Below are 14,940 nucleotides of genomic sequence, written 5' to 3' on the forward strand. Positions count from 1 at the left end.
GGCTAATATTAGCATGGGGAGCACCCTGGGGCCTGGCTGACCCCGTTAGGCACTTAAACTCGTGACCTCAGGTGAAAAGCACTTAACATGTCCCTAGGCCCAAGCTGATGCCATCCTCACTGCCACCACATGCTACAGGGCAACAGCAGGGAGCATGGGGGCAGCTCTTGCCGCACAAGATGGGGCAATGGACACACAAACCAAGGACTTCCATAGCTTGATGTGGCACATATGGCCCAAGGCAACCCCAGCACTGAGTAGACAGAGACGCACAGCGTTACCTCTTCCTCCATGACTGGCGAGGACTGCAGGGCAGCGACAGACACGGCCAGCACACAGCAGCGACAGCACAGGGCAGGACAAGAAGACCACGTTAGAGAACGAAGGTCAGGCCAGAGGAAGAAGCTCGAGGACAATGATGGGGAGACAAGAAGGTGGCCCAACCCCCACTCCCCTACACACAACAGCGGTCACACACATAGACATCTTGACTTCAACAAGAGGCCCTGGATGGGGCCTGTGCAGTAGTTCAGCAAGTGCAGCATATACACATCTACTGCAGAAGCACAAGCACACATGTGCACACAGAGGAGGGTGACAGAGTTGAGACACATGCATGCTCCTGCTCATGCCTAAGCACAGCTAATGTCTGAGCTCCTACTGAGACACAGACTCTGAAAATCACACCAGGAGTGCAGGAAAAGTTGGTGTGGGTCAGGAGTGGTCGGCAGCTCAGAATAAGGAGGAACTAGGGCCTCGGGGGAGCTGAGGGGTTCTGAGCACAGGGGACAGGACCTATCTGCCTTCCACCTCAGCCTCCCAAGCCCAGAAGGGCTCACACTTTGTAGGGGGACAAAGCTGCACTTTCTTGACCTTAGTCAGCTACTGTGGAGGCCTCAGGCGGCAGCCCCTGTCCACACCCAGGAACCCAGACATCATGGTGGGGAAGGCACAGCCCAGAGGATGCTCCTGACTTGCGGCAGCAGCAAGAGAAACAGCCTCTGGGCTGGTGAGGAAGCTCAGTGTAACTGACAGCTAGACGAGTGATGGCGACAGCCTAGACCTGGGCACTGCCCCTCCAATTCCCCTCTCCCCAGCCCTGGGAGCACCTTGGCCTCCTCATGGCCGAAAGCCACCTGCAACACAGCCAGCATTCTCATGTGTCCTGCAGAGGTGGGCAACTCACAGGGTTTCAAGATGAAGGTGACATGGCTGCTTACACCTGCTGCCCAGCTGGCAGATCAGATTGGTGTGACAAAGACTGGTGTCACAAGACACCCTCCCTTTCCTGGACATGCTGGGATTCCACGGTAAATAAACGAGTGCCTGAGCTTCTAGGACAGCCATGTGCAGGGGGCGCACTCTTGCCAACAGGCACCAGAGGCCCTGTGCTGTCCAGAGGACATGTTTAGCCACTGCCAGACTACAGGACCTGGTCAGAACAGCACGGTCAGAGCAGATCCCAGGACTACCCCTATGAAGCAGGCTTCTCACAGGGCTCATTCTGGCTCCCTGAGGGAAGAGGAAGAGCTGCTGTAAAGTCCCAGCAAGGCTGAGGAATGAAGCCTGAGTGGCACACACAAGTCCCAGGGCTGTGGGCTCCTCGGCAGGAGTCAGCTTCCCACAGTCTGCCTGTCCTGCAACCAGAGCTGAACTCTGACCAATAGGGAGAAACCAAGGGGCCAACACTGACTGGTGCACTGCTCAAGGCTGTGGGTCCCACAGGGACACCTGAAGAAGCAGGTGATCTGATAGGGCCTATTTCTCCCCACCCCCCATGGGATCATCCATGACAAAGCACATCCTGCCCCACAGCTGTGGCTCCTCCACTATACACAGAGGAATGGGAGGCCTGAACTGCCCACGGTGATGGCTAGAACCTTCATCGGCTGGTTTCAGAGCATGGGTGGCAGGGTTTTAGGTGAGCCCAGTGTCCTACGGAGTCTAATTTATGTAGTGTCCACAGGGCTTGGGGCACAGCCCACTGTGACACAAGATCCTGGTCACTTACGGCTCCTAGGATAGCCCAGATATGCTCTCCTTGTGCTCTCTACTGTGTGACCTTTGGGCTGTTCCCCTTTTAAGGGTGCACTGGCAGAAGATAGGCAGGAAGTCCCAGAATCACTGCAACTCTCACACAAAACAACACTAAGACCCTTGACTCTGGGTTAGAATTCAAGACCAGCTGTTTGGAAATCCTTGTGGCCATTCTGAGGGCCAGAAGTCAGCACATCCACAGTGTACTAAGGAGAAACACTTGGAATTGTACTTCCCCCATTCAGATGCAACTGTAAACTACAGTGTCACAGTCTGCCAAGCTCTCTTGCCCACACTGCCTTGCTAACTCTAGTGCTGCCTGGCAGCTGCTCATGCAGCCGTGCCCACCCAGGGGGCAACACAGGCCCCATTCCGTGGTAGGCAGTGACTCGTGTCTGCAAGCACACTGCCAGTGCCTTGCTCCCTGCTGCAGTCCTGGAGAGACAATGACACACACGTCTGTTTCTGTTTCCAGGTTGGAGACTCTGGGGCATAGAAGCAGACAGCTTTGCCCAACTTCCTGGTCAGTGGCCGATGAAGTCCAGAGCTAGACCTCTGAACCTTTTTGTTATACACATAACACACAGAATAGGCAGGCACGGAAGAAAATGTAAGCAACAGCTTTTACGCAGTGTGCCAAGGGTGCTCCCTGGCCCAGCCTATCTGCAGAATCAGGGGCCACAGGGTGATGGGTGCACCTGGCTCACCCTGTGGTCCTGGCTTCAGGCCCTTCCCCCACATGATGGAGGTGTAGAACCCCTGGCCCAGGCCTCCATCTGTACTCTCCCACTCACCCCCTCATGCTGGTCAAAACTGGATAGGACCTCTGATACTGCTCCCTGGGCCTGAAACAGAGAGTAGAGGACTCTGGCCTGGGCGGGCTTCTCCTTGCTGCTCAAGCAAGGTTAACACAGAGGGACCTGGGGGTCTGCTGCATCAACCTGCCCTGCAGAGGGAATGAGGCTCAGTGGTTGGCTAAGGTGGCCTGACCTCCGCCCATCCTGTCAGTTAGCAGTAGCATGCTCCACTCACCTAGAACACAGATCCACAGACACTGAGCCCCTACCCCAAGAAGAATGTGTTCACACTCCACACAGATCCTAGTTTTATCCACAAGTCATAACTAGCAAACTCTACCTTCTTTATTTTATAAATGAGATGAGGTCAGAGCATTGGGTGATCGGCTGAAGCCCCATTAACAGATGCCAGAGCTGGGCTTCAAAGCCCGCCAGCAGGTAGAGGTCTCCAGGTGCTTGTTGCAGAACAGTGTCCAGCCCCTTCTGGCCCTTCCCTCTGTAATCCTGGTATGAGAGGCAGACAGGCAGATCCCTTGCTTCTGCCTTATACTGAGTTAAACCCATTCCTTGTGCAAATGATTGCAAAAGCAAAAGCACTGTGAGCACTGATTTTGAGGTTTCAAATATATTTTGGTGAATGGGAAAATTTGCCAGCTATGTGAATAGTGAGGGCTGAACACATGCAACTCTGCTGAGCCTCTGAGACTGACCTGTGACTCACAAAAGGCATAGCCTGGCTACTTACAAGCCCTTAGCCACAGCCACCTCTAAATGCACTCCTGCCCAGAGGCCCTCTGCCTCCCCTCTGCCACCTTAGCTGGCCTACCTCCGCCCTGGCAGGCTGCTCTCCGTCTGGCTGCTCCCCCCAACCTGCTGCATCTTGGATCTCTCGATGTGCTCCACGTAGGTCTGAATCATCTGCCAAAAGGGGACTCTCATCAGTGAAGACCCCTGGGCCCCTCACCACCAAGATTCAGATGCAGTTGTGCTCCAATGAAAACAGGCAACTCCAGGGGAAGGGGCCAAACCAGCCGAGGCAGACAGCTTCCCTCCAGACACAGGTGGCACCAGCAAATAGCAGGTGTGGGCTGCAGCTCAGGCCCCTCCCACCCAGGGAGGCCCATTGGTGCCCACCTCCGTGTGCCGCTGGTGCAGGGCGTTGTACTCCTTCTTCATCTCAGATTCCCGTTCCTCCAGCCGAGAGACTAGAAGACACAAGGCCTATGGGTCAGCCACACAGCCCGCTCCCACAAGGCTGGTCCCTCTCCCAGGCCAGGACCAGAAGCTGGTGTAGCATCTCGTGCCCTAAGGGCCATGACTGCTGGAGGGCAGACACGAGAGGCATGGTGTGTGCTATCTGTGGGAGAGCACTTCACTCAGTTATAAAGAAAACCAGGACAAGCAGGTACACAGAAGCAATATCTACCCAGGTCAGCCAGGAAGTTTGGTGATGGAGGCAAAACTGAAGGTGAGTGAGGGCTCAGTGGTGGCACATGTGCCTAAGATATGGGAGGCCCTGGTTTCATCCCAGCGCAGCAAAGAAGAAAGAGGAATGAGATGTTTGTGGGAAGAGACAACCTCTTAGACATTCCTAAGAGCGACGGCACTTTGGAAAAGTGGCAGAACAGACAGCAAGACTCCTTACACACGCTGAGGTCTGGGACGACCAAGTCACAATCATGGCTCCTTGAGACCGACAGCAAGGCCTCCCTAAATTGGTGGCCACTGGTGCCACTGGGATAGTCCCCTCTGGCCCCACATGTGCCTGCCCAAGCAGACAACTGCCCAAGAGGCTAACTGGCAGCAGGGGCCAGGTGATGCCCCATGTCCTGCCAAAAGCCAGCATGCAATGATCTTAGATGCCTCCCCCTGTGGCTCTGCTCAGCCCTCTGTCCTTGCAGCCCAGCAAGATGGGAGGGCCAGGAAGAAGAGTAGAAGCCGGACAATAAAACAGACAAGTCCAGGGACTCGTGTGGCATGATCCTTCAGCAGCCAGTACCCCATCCTCAGTGTGAGACCTTCCCACCCTTCCTTGGCTTCCTGATGTCTGCTTTCACTTGATTTATCAAATGACATGGTTCCACCTCTCACTGCAGGGTGTGCTTTGCTCTTCGACCTGAAGGTGGCCTGCCTGGCGGTGTCTGGTGGTGCAGGATCCCGCTGAAGCAGCAGGAGCTCCAGCTCGAGGTAGAAGCCTAGAAGGCTTGTTATGGACACCAGCACCCAACACACAAGGGACTTACAGGTGCTGGTGTACAACACACAACCCATGTCAGGCATGTTCTGACCCGGCCACTGCTCTGTCCTTGGAGAGGCTGGCTGCCTAACTGTGCTCTCCTGCAGAGGAACGTAGTGTTAGAGTCCCAGGGCATCTCTATGACCCCTCTCACCTGGTGCCTACCCAACAAGTAATCACTGCCTGCAATCTAGTTGCAATCTTTCTTCTCTCTTCACACATGACACACAGTCTAAGTAAAGGGAACACTAGTGCATGGGGAACTCCAGAAAGGGCTTCCTATGAGTGCCTACAGCGGGACTTCAGGTTGGGGGCTGGCTGGTTAAACACCAGTGCACCTGGAAGTAGCTGGCTGCGGAAGGCATCTAAGGATGGGGAGAGGCCCAACATAGCAAACTGCTTTTTCCCCCAATTTGGTTCTTACTTTTTGGGAAAAAAAAGGCTCCTGCCATCCAGGGAAATCAGGTAAAGTGGCAATATGGGTTTCAATAAAACACCTCTTTATAGAGACTAAGATTACACAGCTAATGACGACAGTTTTAGTATAATGTCGAAGACTAAAATACACGTTCTCATGGTAATGATTTTATTTATTTATTTTAAATTAGTTTTTTAAAAATATTTATTTTTTAATGGTAGTTGGACACAATACCTCTAACCCCAGCCCTCGGATTTATTTTTTAAAATAATATACTGTAATTATTTTTTAAATACCTTTATTTATTTATTTATTTATTTATTTTTATGTGGTGCTGAGGATAGAACCCAGGGCCTCTATTTAGCACGTGCTAAATGAGCGCTCTACCGCTAAGCCACAAAACACCCTTTCTTTGCCTTGCTTTGCCGGGACAGGGTTTTCCCACAGACACCCTTGGCCAACCATGAGACTCTCCTAGGCACTGCCATGACAGCAATGGCTTTGTCGTGGATGGACCTTTAGCTGGACAAAGACCAGTCACTCACTCCCCAGGCAGGTGGGAGCAAGAAGCCAGCAGGACCACAAGACCACGGAGTGGACATTTTCAGGTCAGATTTCACTATAAAATAGCAGAGCCTTGTGATTAGGAGTCTTATCCATTTTTCTCTCTTCCACAAAGGACCTGAGGTGATTACAGAAACACATGCTAGTGTGGAGATTAAACAAGTAGTTGAGAAAAATCACTGGGCTTCCTCTAATCTCCTTTCACCAGAAGCTCTCGTCTCTGACCCAGCCAGCCGGGCCTCACACCATGCACATGCTCCCTCTCGTGTCACCTCTCCTGCCAGCCACTTACTCTGATCGGCGTAGTTCTTGGCTTTCAGTTCCAGTTGGCGTGTCTGAAACTCATAGTGCTCCACCTGGATCTGGAGCTCTTTTTTTTCTTGTTCCAAGGCATCTTCAAACTCAATGAATTTCTATGCACAGAAACAACAAGCAGGTAGGTGTTATAAAGGTATGCAGCCAGAAGGGGACTGCAGCCCTTCTTCACCTGAAAGGCCATGGGCTTCAAGCCTCGAGAGGCCATGAGCTGGACAGTGGCAGGGTTGGAATGGGGCGTTTCCCCATTCTTGACTCTGGCTTCCAACCCTTTATGGTGCTGGCCCCCTTCAGGCAAATCTCAGCATAGCTGAGTCCTGAAAGCAAGCAACAGGGGACTCTAGACCAAACACCTCTGGAAACTTCTCCTCAGTTAACACAATGCATGGGCACTCTGACTCCTCGGGCACCCTTCATGCTCCCATGGCACATAGGCTGCCACAGAGCCCCACCTGGAGGAGGCCCTTGCTCGATAAAAGCCTTGCTGTTTAGGAATTGTTGAATACAGGCTCCACAATACACAGCTGGGCCTTGACTATTCCCATGGCATTTCAATCACCGCTCAGCTTAGGACCCACCATTACTGGACTAACTGATGACACCAAGCATCACACCTAGTCCCTGGAAAAGATGGGGTTGGTCTCGGCTAGTTTGTGAGGAGAAAGGGGGCATGGCCGGCTGGCTGCAATTTCAGTTCCCCTGTCACTGATGACACCAAAACTTTTTCACAAGTGTATTTTTTATATAGGCTACCTCTGGAAATCACTCATTCTGTTATATTGTTTTTACTGATTCATTAGGATTTTCACTATACCTAATCAAGACTTTGTGTCTTAGCTGGGCACAGTGGTGCATATCTGTGATCCCAGCTACTCGGGAGGTTGAGGCATGAGGATACAAGTTTGAAGTCAGCCTGAGCAACTTAGTGAGGCCCTGTCTCAAAATAAAACAATAAAAAGGGTTGGGGTGTAGATCAGAGGTAGAATACTCCTGGGTTCAGTCTCTAGTATCATAAAAACAAAATAAAACAAAAACTAAACCCAAGCCTTGCACTGTGCTGGCACTGCGGCCTATGGTCTGTGTGTGGGAGCTGCCTTGGTGACGTTTGCCCCTCTCCTGCCCTGTCACTGCACAGTGCTGCGTTTCTCAGGTGCTAGATCACACTGTTTCAGTCTATTTCTGATCAGACCAAAAGAGGGTTTGTTCCAGGCACACTGGTGCCAAACACAGTCCTGAACCCGAGGGGTGTGCTTCCTCACAAACCTTCCTCACCAGCATTTCCTTGGTTATTCTCACATCTCTCTTTCCAGGTTAACTTGAAAACCACCTTACCCCTCATATATTGGCCAGCTTATCAGAATTTATTTCCTGGTGAATTTGAAGATATGTATTAAAATAATCTGACAGCACAAGCCCTTCCAACATTTAGTATCAGAGAAATCTCTTCTTAGTGTTCACCAGAATGCAAGGTTCTTTCTATTCCAACTGTAAAACCACACAGAACTCAACTGACCTTTCCTGCCAAATGCACAGAGGTCAGCATGGAATTCCCAGAAGTGCAGCAACAACCAGGCACTGCCTCTCAAGCACTAGCCAGACCTGTGACACTTTCACATGCAAGGAAATTCCACCAGCAACACAAACTGACATTTCAGATTGAATTCTTTCTCACATGTCCTAGAAACCAGGGTCACCGAAAGGACTCCATCCAATGGAGGGAGAAAAACAAATTTCCAAAAGAAAGACACTCTCATCTTTGACTTTTGGGCTGGGCAGGTGCCCTTCTTCTGCAGCCGATTCCCAGGGGATGGCGTGTGCCTGACACTGCAGAATTTTACCCCAGGCTGGCTAGAGGCAAAGGACCCAAACCACCTTTCCATTTCCCATGACTGTCTTAAACCTAGGTCTGAAAAGCAGAAGAGCAGGTCTTGAGGGTGACCCTGGGTGTCAGAAACTGCTTCCAAGGTCTGCTGGATGGCACACTCATGAGGAGGGATACTTCTGTACTCCGACATGGCTCTGAGAATGGCCATATCCCAGGAACACAGCAAGCATTCCTCACATTTACATTAAAGGGAATATGTGCTCCAGTGCCTGCCCAAAACCCATCCAGCTGGTTTAATACATACTGGTTTTTAAGAATTGGTAAGACAGGGAAAAGAAAAGGATTATGTCAGTGATACAAGGGGAAGTAAGAAAACAGAAGCTAAACCCATGTGCCACGCTGGGAAACATCACTTGTCCTCTGTGGCTGCTCCAGCCAATGCTTCCCCTGTTCTGTGGCCAGGAGTACTGGCTCTCAAGAAAAGAGCATTCCAAACTTAAGAAAGGCACAGGGCAGGCACTCAGTGCAGTATCTGTTTGGGCACTCATCTGCTAGGGAGGAGGAGAGGTGGTAGGAAGGCCAGGGTGGAAAAGGTTGGGGAACAGGACCCCAGCAAGAAGCAGAGAATGGAAGGAATGATACCCAGTGTCAAGGGAAGCCAAGATGCAGGCAGAAGGCCCCAGAACACTTCAATAAGAGGTCCTGCTTTGAATCCACTGCTATGGGGAATGGGGTCTAAACTCCAGAGCTGAGAGGAGGCACATACTCAAGGATATCTGTCATATTCAACTCGCCATCCCAAAGCTCCTATCCTCACAGGCGCTTAAAAACCTAACTGCAAATGACTGACTACATGGGCTCTAAATGTGTCGAAAAACACTGTATTTCTTCAGGGCGAGACTTGGTCCCCAGTGGCTGGAATGTGTTCTTAGAACAGGCCAGTCTCTGCACGGGGTCAAAAATAGACTCCAGTCTCCTGGCTTTTGTCTCCTCCAGCAGTCCTGAGCACATTTCTGCTTTTTTTTTTTTTGTGATACTGGGGACTGAACTCAAGGGAATTCTACCACTGAGCGACAGCCCCAGCCAAAATTCATACACACACACACACACACACGTATATATGTATATATATGTGTATATATATACATATATATGTGTGTGTGTATAATTTTTTTTTTGGTACTGGGGATTGAACTCAGGGTTATAGGGTTATTTGACCACGGAGCCACATCTCTTTCCCTATTTTGTATTTTATTTAGAGACAGGGTCTCACTGAGTTGCTTAGCACTTCGCAGTTGCTAAGGCTGGCTTTGAACTCTCAATCCTCCTTTGTTAGCCTCCCAAGCCACTGGGATTACAAGCATGCACCACCATTATTTAAAATTTTAAAAATGTGCCCGGCTATTTTTAAATTTTGAGACAGGATCTATGTTGTTGAGACTGATCTCTAACTTGTGATTCTCCTGTCCCAGCCTCCCGAGTCTCTGGAATGACAGACTTGGCCACTGCACCCAACTGTTCCTGCATATGTTAATGGTGCAGCTGCCATCACCTACATACCTGCACTGCACAGGGCCTGTCCCAAGATGGCATGCACACCAAGGCCACGTAAAAGTGAAGCCCCCAGTTCCATCAGCAGGCAGACACACAAACAGGCAGAGACACTGCCTAGCAGTGAAGAACAACACATGTGACAGCCTGGACATCTCAGAACCACAATACCAAGTGACAGAAGTGAGACAAAGCAGGGCATATACTGCATGGTCTGTGTATAGAAAGTCCTAGAAATGCAAATGAACCAATGGGGCAGAAAGCAGATCAGTGGTCAACTGGGGGTAGGGGAGGCAGGGAGACACAGAGACCAAGATCACATAAGTGAGCTCTAGGATGGGGGGGGGGGCACCTTCACTGCCCTCACGGTGGGGATGGATAGCTTGAGGGGTCTATACCAATGTCAAAACTCATCACACTGAGCTGAGTGTGGCACATACCTGTCATCCCAGACTGAGGTGGGAAGATATCAAGTTCAAGGTTACCTATCAAGACCCTGTCTCAAAATGAAAATAAAAAGGGCTGGATATAGCTCAGTGGTAGAGTGCCTCTGGGTTCAAACCCCAAAAACAAAAATCCTTGTTGATTGTACACTAAGCATGTGCAGTTCTGTGTATGCCAGCCATACCTCAACACAATGGCTAACCCCTCCCCCTGAAAAAATAAAAGATAAAAGATAGTGAAGCCCAGAGTAAAAGGTTCAGTCCTGTGACCATCAGCAAAGGCGACTTCTAGGAGCCAGGGATCTCCCAGCAGACCTCTTCTCAGCCCTGCAGGATTTTCGTCACCTCCTTGCTGTTTCCTAGAGAGTTAGCACCACCTCCCACTGGCTCCATCTCATCCTATTTTCCTCTACCTGCTCTCCTGTAGCAGAAACAAGTCCCTCTGGCTGGAACGCGTTCACTGAAAAAATCCAAACCCAATTTTAAGCATCTTCCTTTCTTGCCTGAAGCTAACTTAGAAACATTTACCACCTGCCCTTTGAAAGGGACTCAGCCAGACTGTTCACAGTTGTGCTGTCTAGAACAGGTGCCGTGGTCACAGGCGACTGTCTCAACATAAAATAATTAAAAGGAAAACCAGGGCTTGGGGTGTGGCTCAGTGGAAGAGACCTGGCCTTACAAGTATCAGGACCTGGTTTCTATCCCCAGCACCAGGGAAGGAAAATAATTAAAATCCCCTTTCCTCAGCTCCCTAAGACACACTGGAAATGTTCACGGGCCCACTGGAATGGACAGCACAAATTAGAATATGCCCATCACCACAGAAGTCTGCTGGACAGAAGGGCTGCTCTTAAGAGAGTCCCTGATTTTGGGAACTGAGGTGCGGCATGGAAAGATGAGCAAAGGGGAAGCTGGCTCCCCTGCTCATTCACACAGGCTAGCTGGAGAAGAGAATAGCCCTGGTCCTGTCCCTGAACAAACTGGAAGTTAGCTGGGGAGGTCAGGGTGAGAGGCATAGCAGGTGAATGCTGGGGACATTCTTGTTCTCTCCAGTACACTGTCAGATGCCAGGGAGTCAGGTGGGCCAGGAACTGGCTGGGAAAAACGCTGGCAGGGTCCTATGCAAGGGGAGCAGCACGCACGGGGAGAGGAAGTGGAAGACCAGGCCTCTTCTCACATCTTGTCTTGTGCCCCTCCTGCCTGCCCATCTTGCATGCGGTCAAGATGTCCCAGACTCGGCAGCCCTGAGTATTACTTTAGAGAATGAGTCTGGCCACCAGGTTACAGGAAAGCCAGACCAGCATATACACTGCAAAGTAATTAATGTGAGCTGTAACATGTCAAGGTCACAAAGGGCAGAAACTGAGGAACCATTCCAGAATATCAGGGACTATAGGGACATGCAGGACCCCGAGGCCTTAGCAGAATGGGGGAGAAAGAAAACAAAATGGGAAAAGATTCACATATGGGAATCCACATGAGGAGAATATTTTTGCAACTTTTCTGTATATTATTGCAACAAAAAGTTTAAGAAAAGATTAATTCAAATTTTAAGGGAACTGACCTCCATCCACATTCAGCCCCCCTGGTCCACCTGGGCTGCCATGGCAGCCCAGAAGGTTCTCACCACAGAACAGCAGGCTTCACTCCAGAGGCCTCTGAACCCCAGCTAGCTCCCCCATGTTCTCCCTGGCTTGAAGTAGCTCTTTGCTCATGGTTTCTGTACCTGTTTGTTTCCATCTTTCAGAGTGACTCTGTTTGGAGAATGGGAACACAACTCAGGGGTACAGCCCTTTTCTAGTATGCACAAAGGTCTAGGTTTGATTTCCAGTGCCATGAAAATGAGTCTAGTGTGACACTGCTTTGCTCTTGGAGCTTCTGGTACTGCTACAGTTGAAGAACTTTTTGGAGGCAACAAGGAAAAACAGCTCTGGCCACCACATCTTAACAGCTTCATCCCAAAACCGGTATTTAAGAACTTCTTTTAAGGGATGGGGATGCAGCTCAGTGATAGAGCTGCATCCAACTTGGTTGGATTCTAGTTCTAGTACATCGAGGGGAAAAAAACCCCAAAACTGCTCTTAATATTCACTTTGGCTGAAGAAGAAATGGCAGACACTGTCCAAGCAGTGAACTTACTACTTTTGACATAGGAAACAGGAGCAAGAACTTCTGATTCAATGTATTTACTCATTCATGAGAGATCATCTCTGCAGGATGGGATTATGTGGATTTTTCACCCCCTTTCCAGTTCTTTTTTTAAGTTGTAGATGAACACAATACCTTTATTAATTTATTTATGTGGTGCTAAGGATCAAATCCAATGACTCACATGTGCTAGGCAATTGCCCTACCACTGAGCCACAATCCCAGCTGCCCCACTTTCCAGTTTGATCCTACCCAAATTCTCTTCTATGAAATGGATTATTTTTGTCTGACTAGGAAAAAAGAAGTCTTGGATCAAACTCTCCTCCACTTGGATGCTTTTCTTACACAGCATCAAATGTCCATCATTAGCAAATGTCCACAGACACCTCCTGTGGGAAGAGTACCCACCTGCATTACTTGAGATGTGAGGGATGCTACTAGCAGCTTCTCTAAGGTTAAAGAGATTTTAAAGTAAGCGATGACTAAAACTCACCTCTGAAGCCTTATTTTTCCTCTCATAAGCTAGGTGCTTAATTGCTGCAAGAAGAACTCTGCCACCTGGGCAAACTCCAGCCTCTGTCCTTTCAGGCCTGGCACACACAGCCAGCTGCCCCTTTCCAACCCTTTTGAGAACCTGTGCTAAAATCTGAACGGCTGGCAACACCCAGGGCTTGCTGTCCGAGACCCCACCAGGGGTCCTGCCTGATGTCTCAAACCCTCACCATGATTCTTCAGGCCACTCAGAGCCAATAGTGGTGCCCAGCATCTGAGACGAAACTGACATGCCAAGGCTGACAAGCAATCCACTTAGAGAAGAGGTCACTGTGGCCCAGAGGAGGAGAGACCGGGTGGATAGGCCGCTCACAAGGACAGGGCTGGTGCCCAAGATGGTATCTGCAGACTCCACGGATTGGGCCCTTCACCATAGACCTCAATTCCAGAGAACTGGCCACTCAGTATCAGAACCAAGAATCTCCTTATGGTTATCACAGGGTGAGTAGAAGACAGGGATGTTTACTCTGCTCAAGGTTTTCCTCAAAAACCCTGCAGACTCTGTCTTCTCAGAAGGCTGCAGCTGGCTCAGGTTACCATCTCTGACTAAGCCTAATTGAGCAGAGTGGCTAGGGCAGCATCCTCTGACAGCTCATCCCAGCTCCTCTGCACCATGTCATGCCTGCAGCCCATGACGTCCAGATCCTGGGCTATCGCACACATCCATGATCAGGAGTCCCTGACTAGAAGAATAAGCCGGCAAAGAGCAGTGGTCTTTTCCACAAGACTGAAAGTGAATGTCTGCTTGATTCCATAAAGGAGCCAGAACACCAATGTTTACAGGGTTGAACCCTTTTCTTCAGTTGTAACAGTACCTGACTGTCCCCAAGGGCATAATATTAGCATCTGACTGCCACCTCCACCTGGCCAGTCCAACCCAGGGTATTTGCTTACTGCTCAGCTCACAGCTCTCTGTGCAGCCTGTCTAAATAGCTGGAGCAATAGGGTAAGGGCATTACAGCAATCTCTCTGCAAGGCGCAGGCACAATACTTAAGAGCAGTGGTCCAGCCTGAGTGTAAGTGGGAAGGAAGAGGCACCTCCCTGGAGGTTGCCTTGGCACTGCACAAAGCAGGGTACCTAAGCCAGGTAGTGTACATTTTTAGGTACACAGCTACAACTCGGCCTTAAGGCTGTCCAGCTTGGTTTTCTTCTTTTACTTCCTCCTCATCACTATTTTGACTACACAGGCTGGGAATAAAAATGAAAGCCAACCAAACCTCCGTCAGGCATCAAAAGGCCCTGAGTGGTCAGAGCAGTGGAGGGCGGTGCCCAGCACAGGGGGAGGCAGCCACAGCTTCACCGCTGGGTATGTGGGGAGGAGTGACCCAGAAGAGACCAGGCCGTGCGTCTGGGTCCACTCCGCATCCTGGCCCGGTGTTTCTGGAGTGTGTGACCTTGGTCGGGCCCCTCCACTTCTCAGGGCCAGTTCCCTCCCTAGTAAAGCGGCCCGGGTCACTTTGAGCTCTCAGATCCTAGGGGCTCCTGAATCCCCTGTGTGGGGAGTCTGAAGCCGCAGTGGTGAGGCCCGAGCATCCCAATCTAGGAATGTGCGGCCCAGAGCCCTGCTCAAAGCCAGCGGCCAGCCGCGGGCTCGGCCGCCGGCCGCCCGCGCCCACGCACCTCCTCCGCCTGCTTGCGCAGCGCCTTCTCGCGCTCGTACTGCGTGAGCAGCTGCTCGTTGTCCTCGCGCAGCAGCTCCAGCTCCACCTCGTGCTCCTGGTTCTCGCTCAGCACCGAGTCCAGGTTCTCCAGCACGTTCACCACCAGCGGCATGAGCTCCTTGACCACCTCCTCGTCGTAGCAGTGGATGAGGCGCTCGAACTCGCGGTAGATGGAGCCCGCCAGGCCCGACACGCGCTCCGACATCACCGAGCCCGAGCAGTAGTCGTCCTGGTACACCACCACGCCGCCACCCTCGTCCATCTGGATCTCCATCATCGCGGCGGCCGCCGCCAGCGCGGCGCTCCGGCTGCCGGGTCCGCGGGCCGCGGCGTCGCCCCTGCCGGCCGCTGTCGCCTCAGGTCGCCGCCGCCGCCGCCGCTGCCCAAGCCGC

At 51.2% G+C, this 14,940-nt stretch overlaps 1 protein-coding gene across 10 annotated transcripts in view; it reads right to left on the reverse strand.

The window, feature by feature from the left end:
* Window positions 1–14,920, reverse strand: part of Mapk8ip3 (mitogen-activated protein kinase 8 interacting protein 3) — a 39,901-nt gene extending 24,981 nt beyond the window's left edge. For all 10 annotated transcript variants that reach the window (XM_071605593.1, XM_071605592.1, XM_071605587.1 and 7 more), the window contains exons 1-4: window positions 14,508–14,920; window positions 6,345–6,465; window positions 3,969–4,039; window positions 3,661–3,752 (exon numbers count right to left, since the gene is read on the reverse strand). In XM_071605593.1, coding sequence (XP_071461694.1) covers window positions 3,661–3,752; window positions 3,969–4,039; window positions 6,345–6,465; window positions 14,508–14,825 — 602 coding nt within the window. In that variant the 5' untranslated portion in view covers window positions 14,826–14,920. The remainder of the gene's footprint in view (window positions 1–3,660; window positions 3,753–3,968; window positions 4,040–6,344; window positions 6,466–14,507) is intronic.
* Between the last annotated feature and the right edge of the window lie 20 nt (window positions 14,921–14,940).

The sequence above is a fragment of the Marmota flaviventris genome, chromosome 19, assembly GCF_047511675.1.
Source record: "Marmota flaviventris isolate mMarFla1 chromosome 19, mMarFla1.hap1, whole genome shotgun sequence".
Classification (NCBI taxonomy): domain Eukaryota; kingdom Metazoa; phylum Chordata; class Mammalia; order Rodentia; family Sciuridae; genus Marmota; species Marmota flaviventris.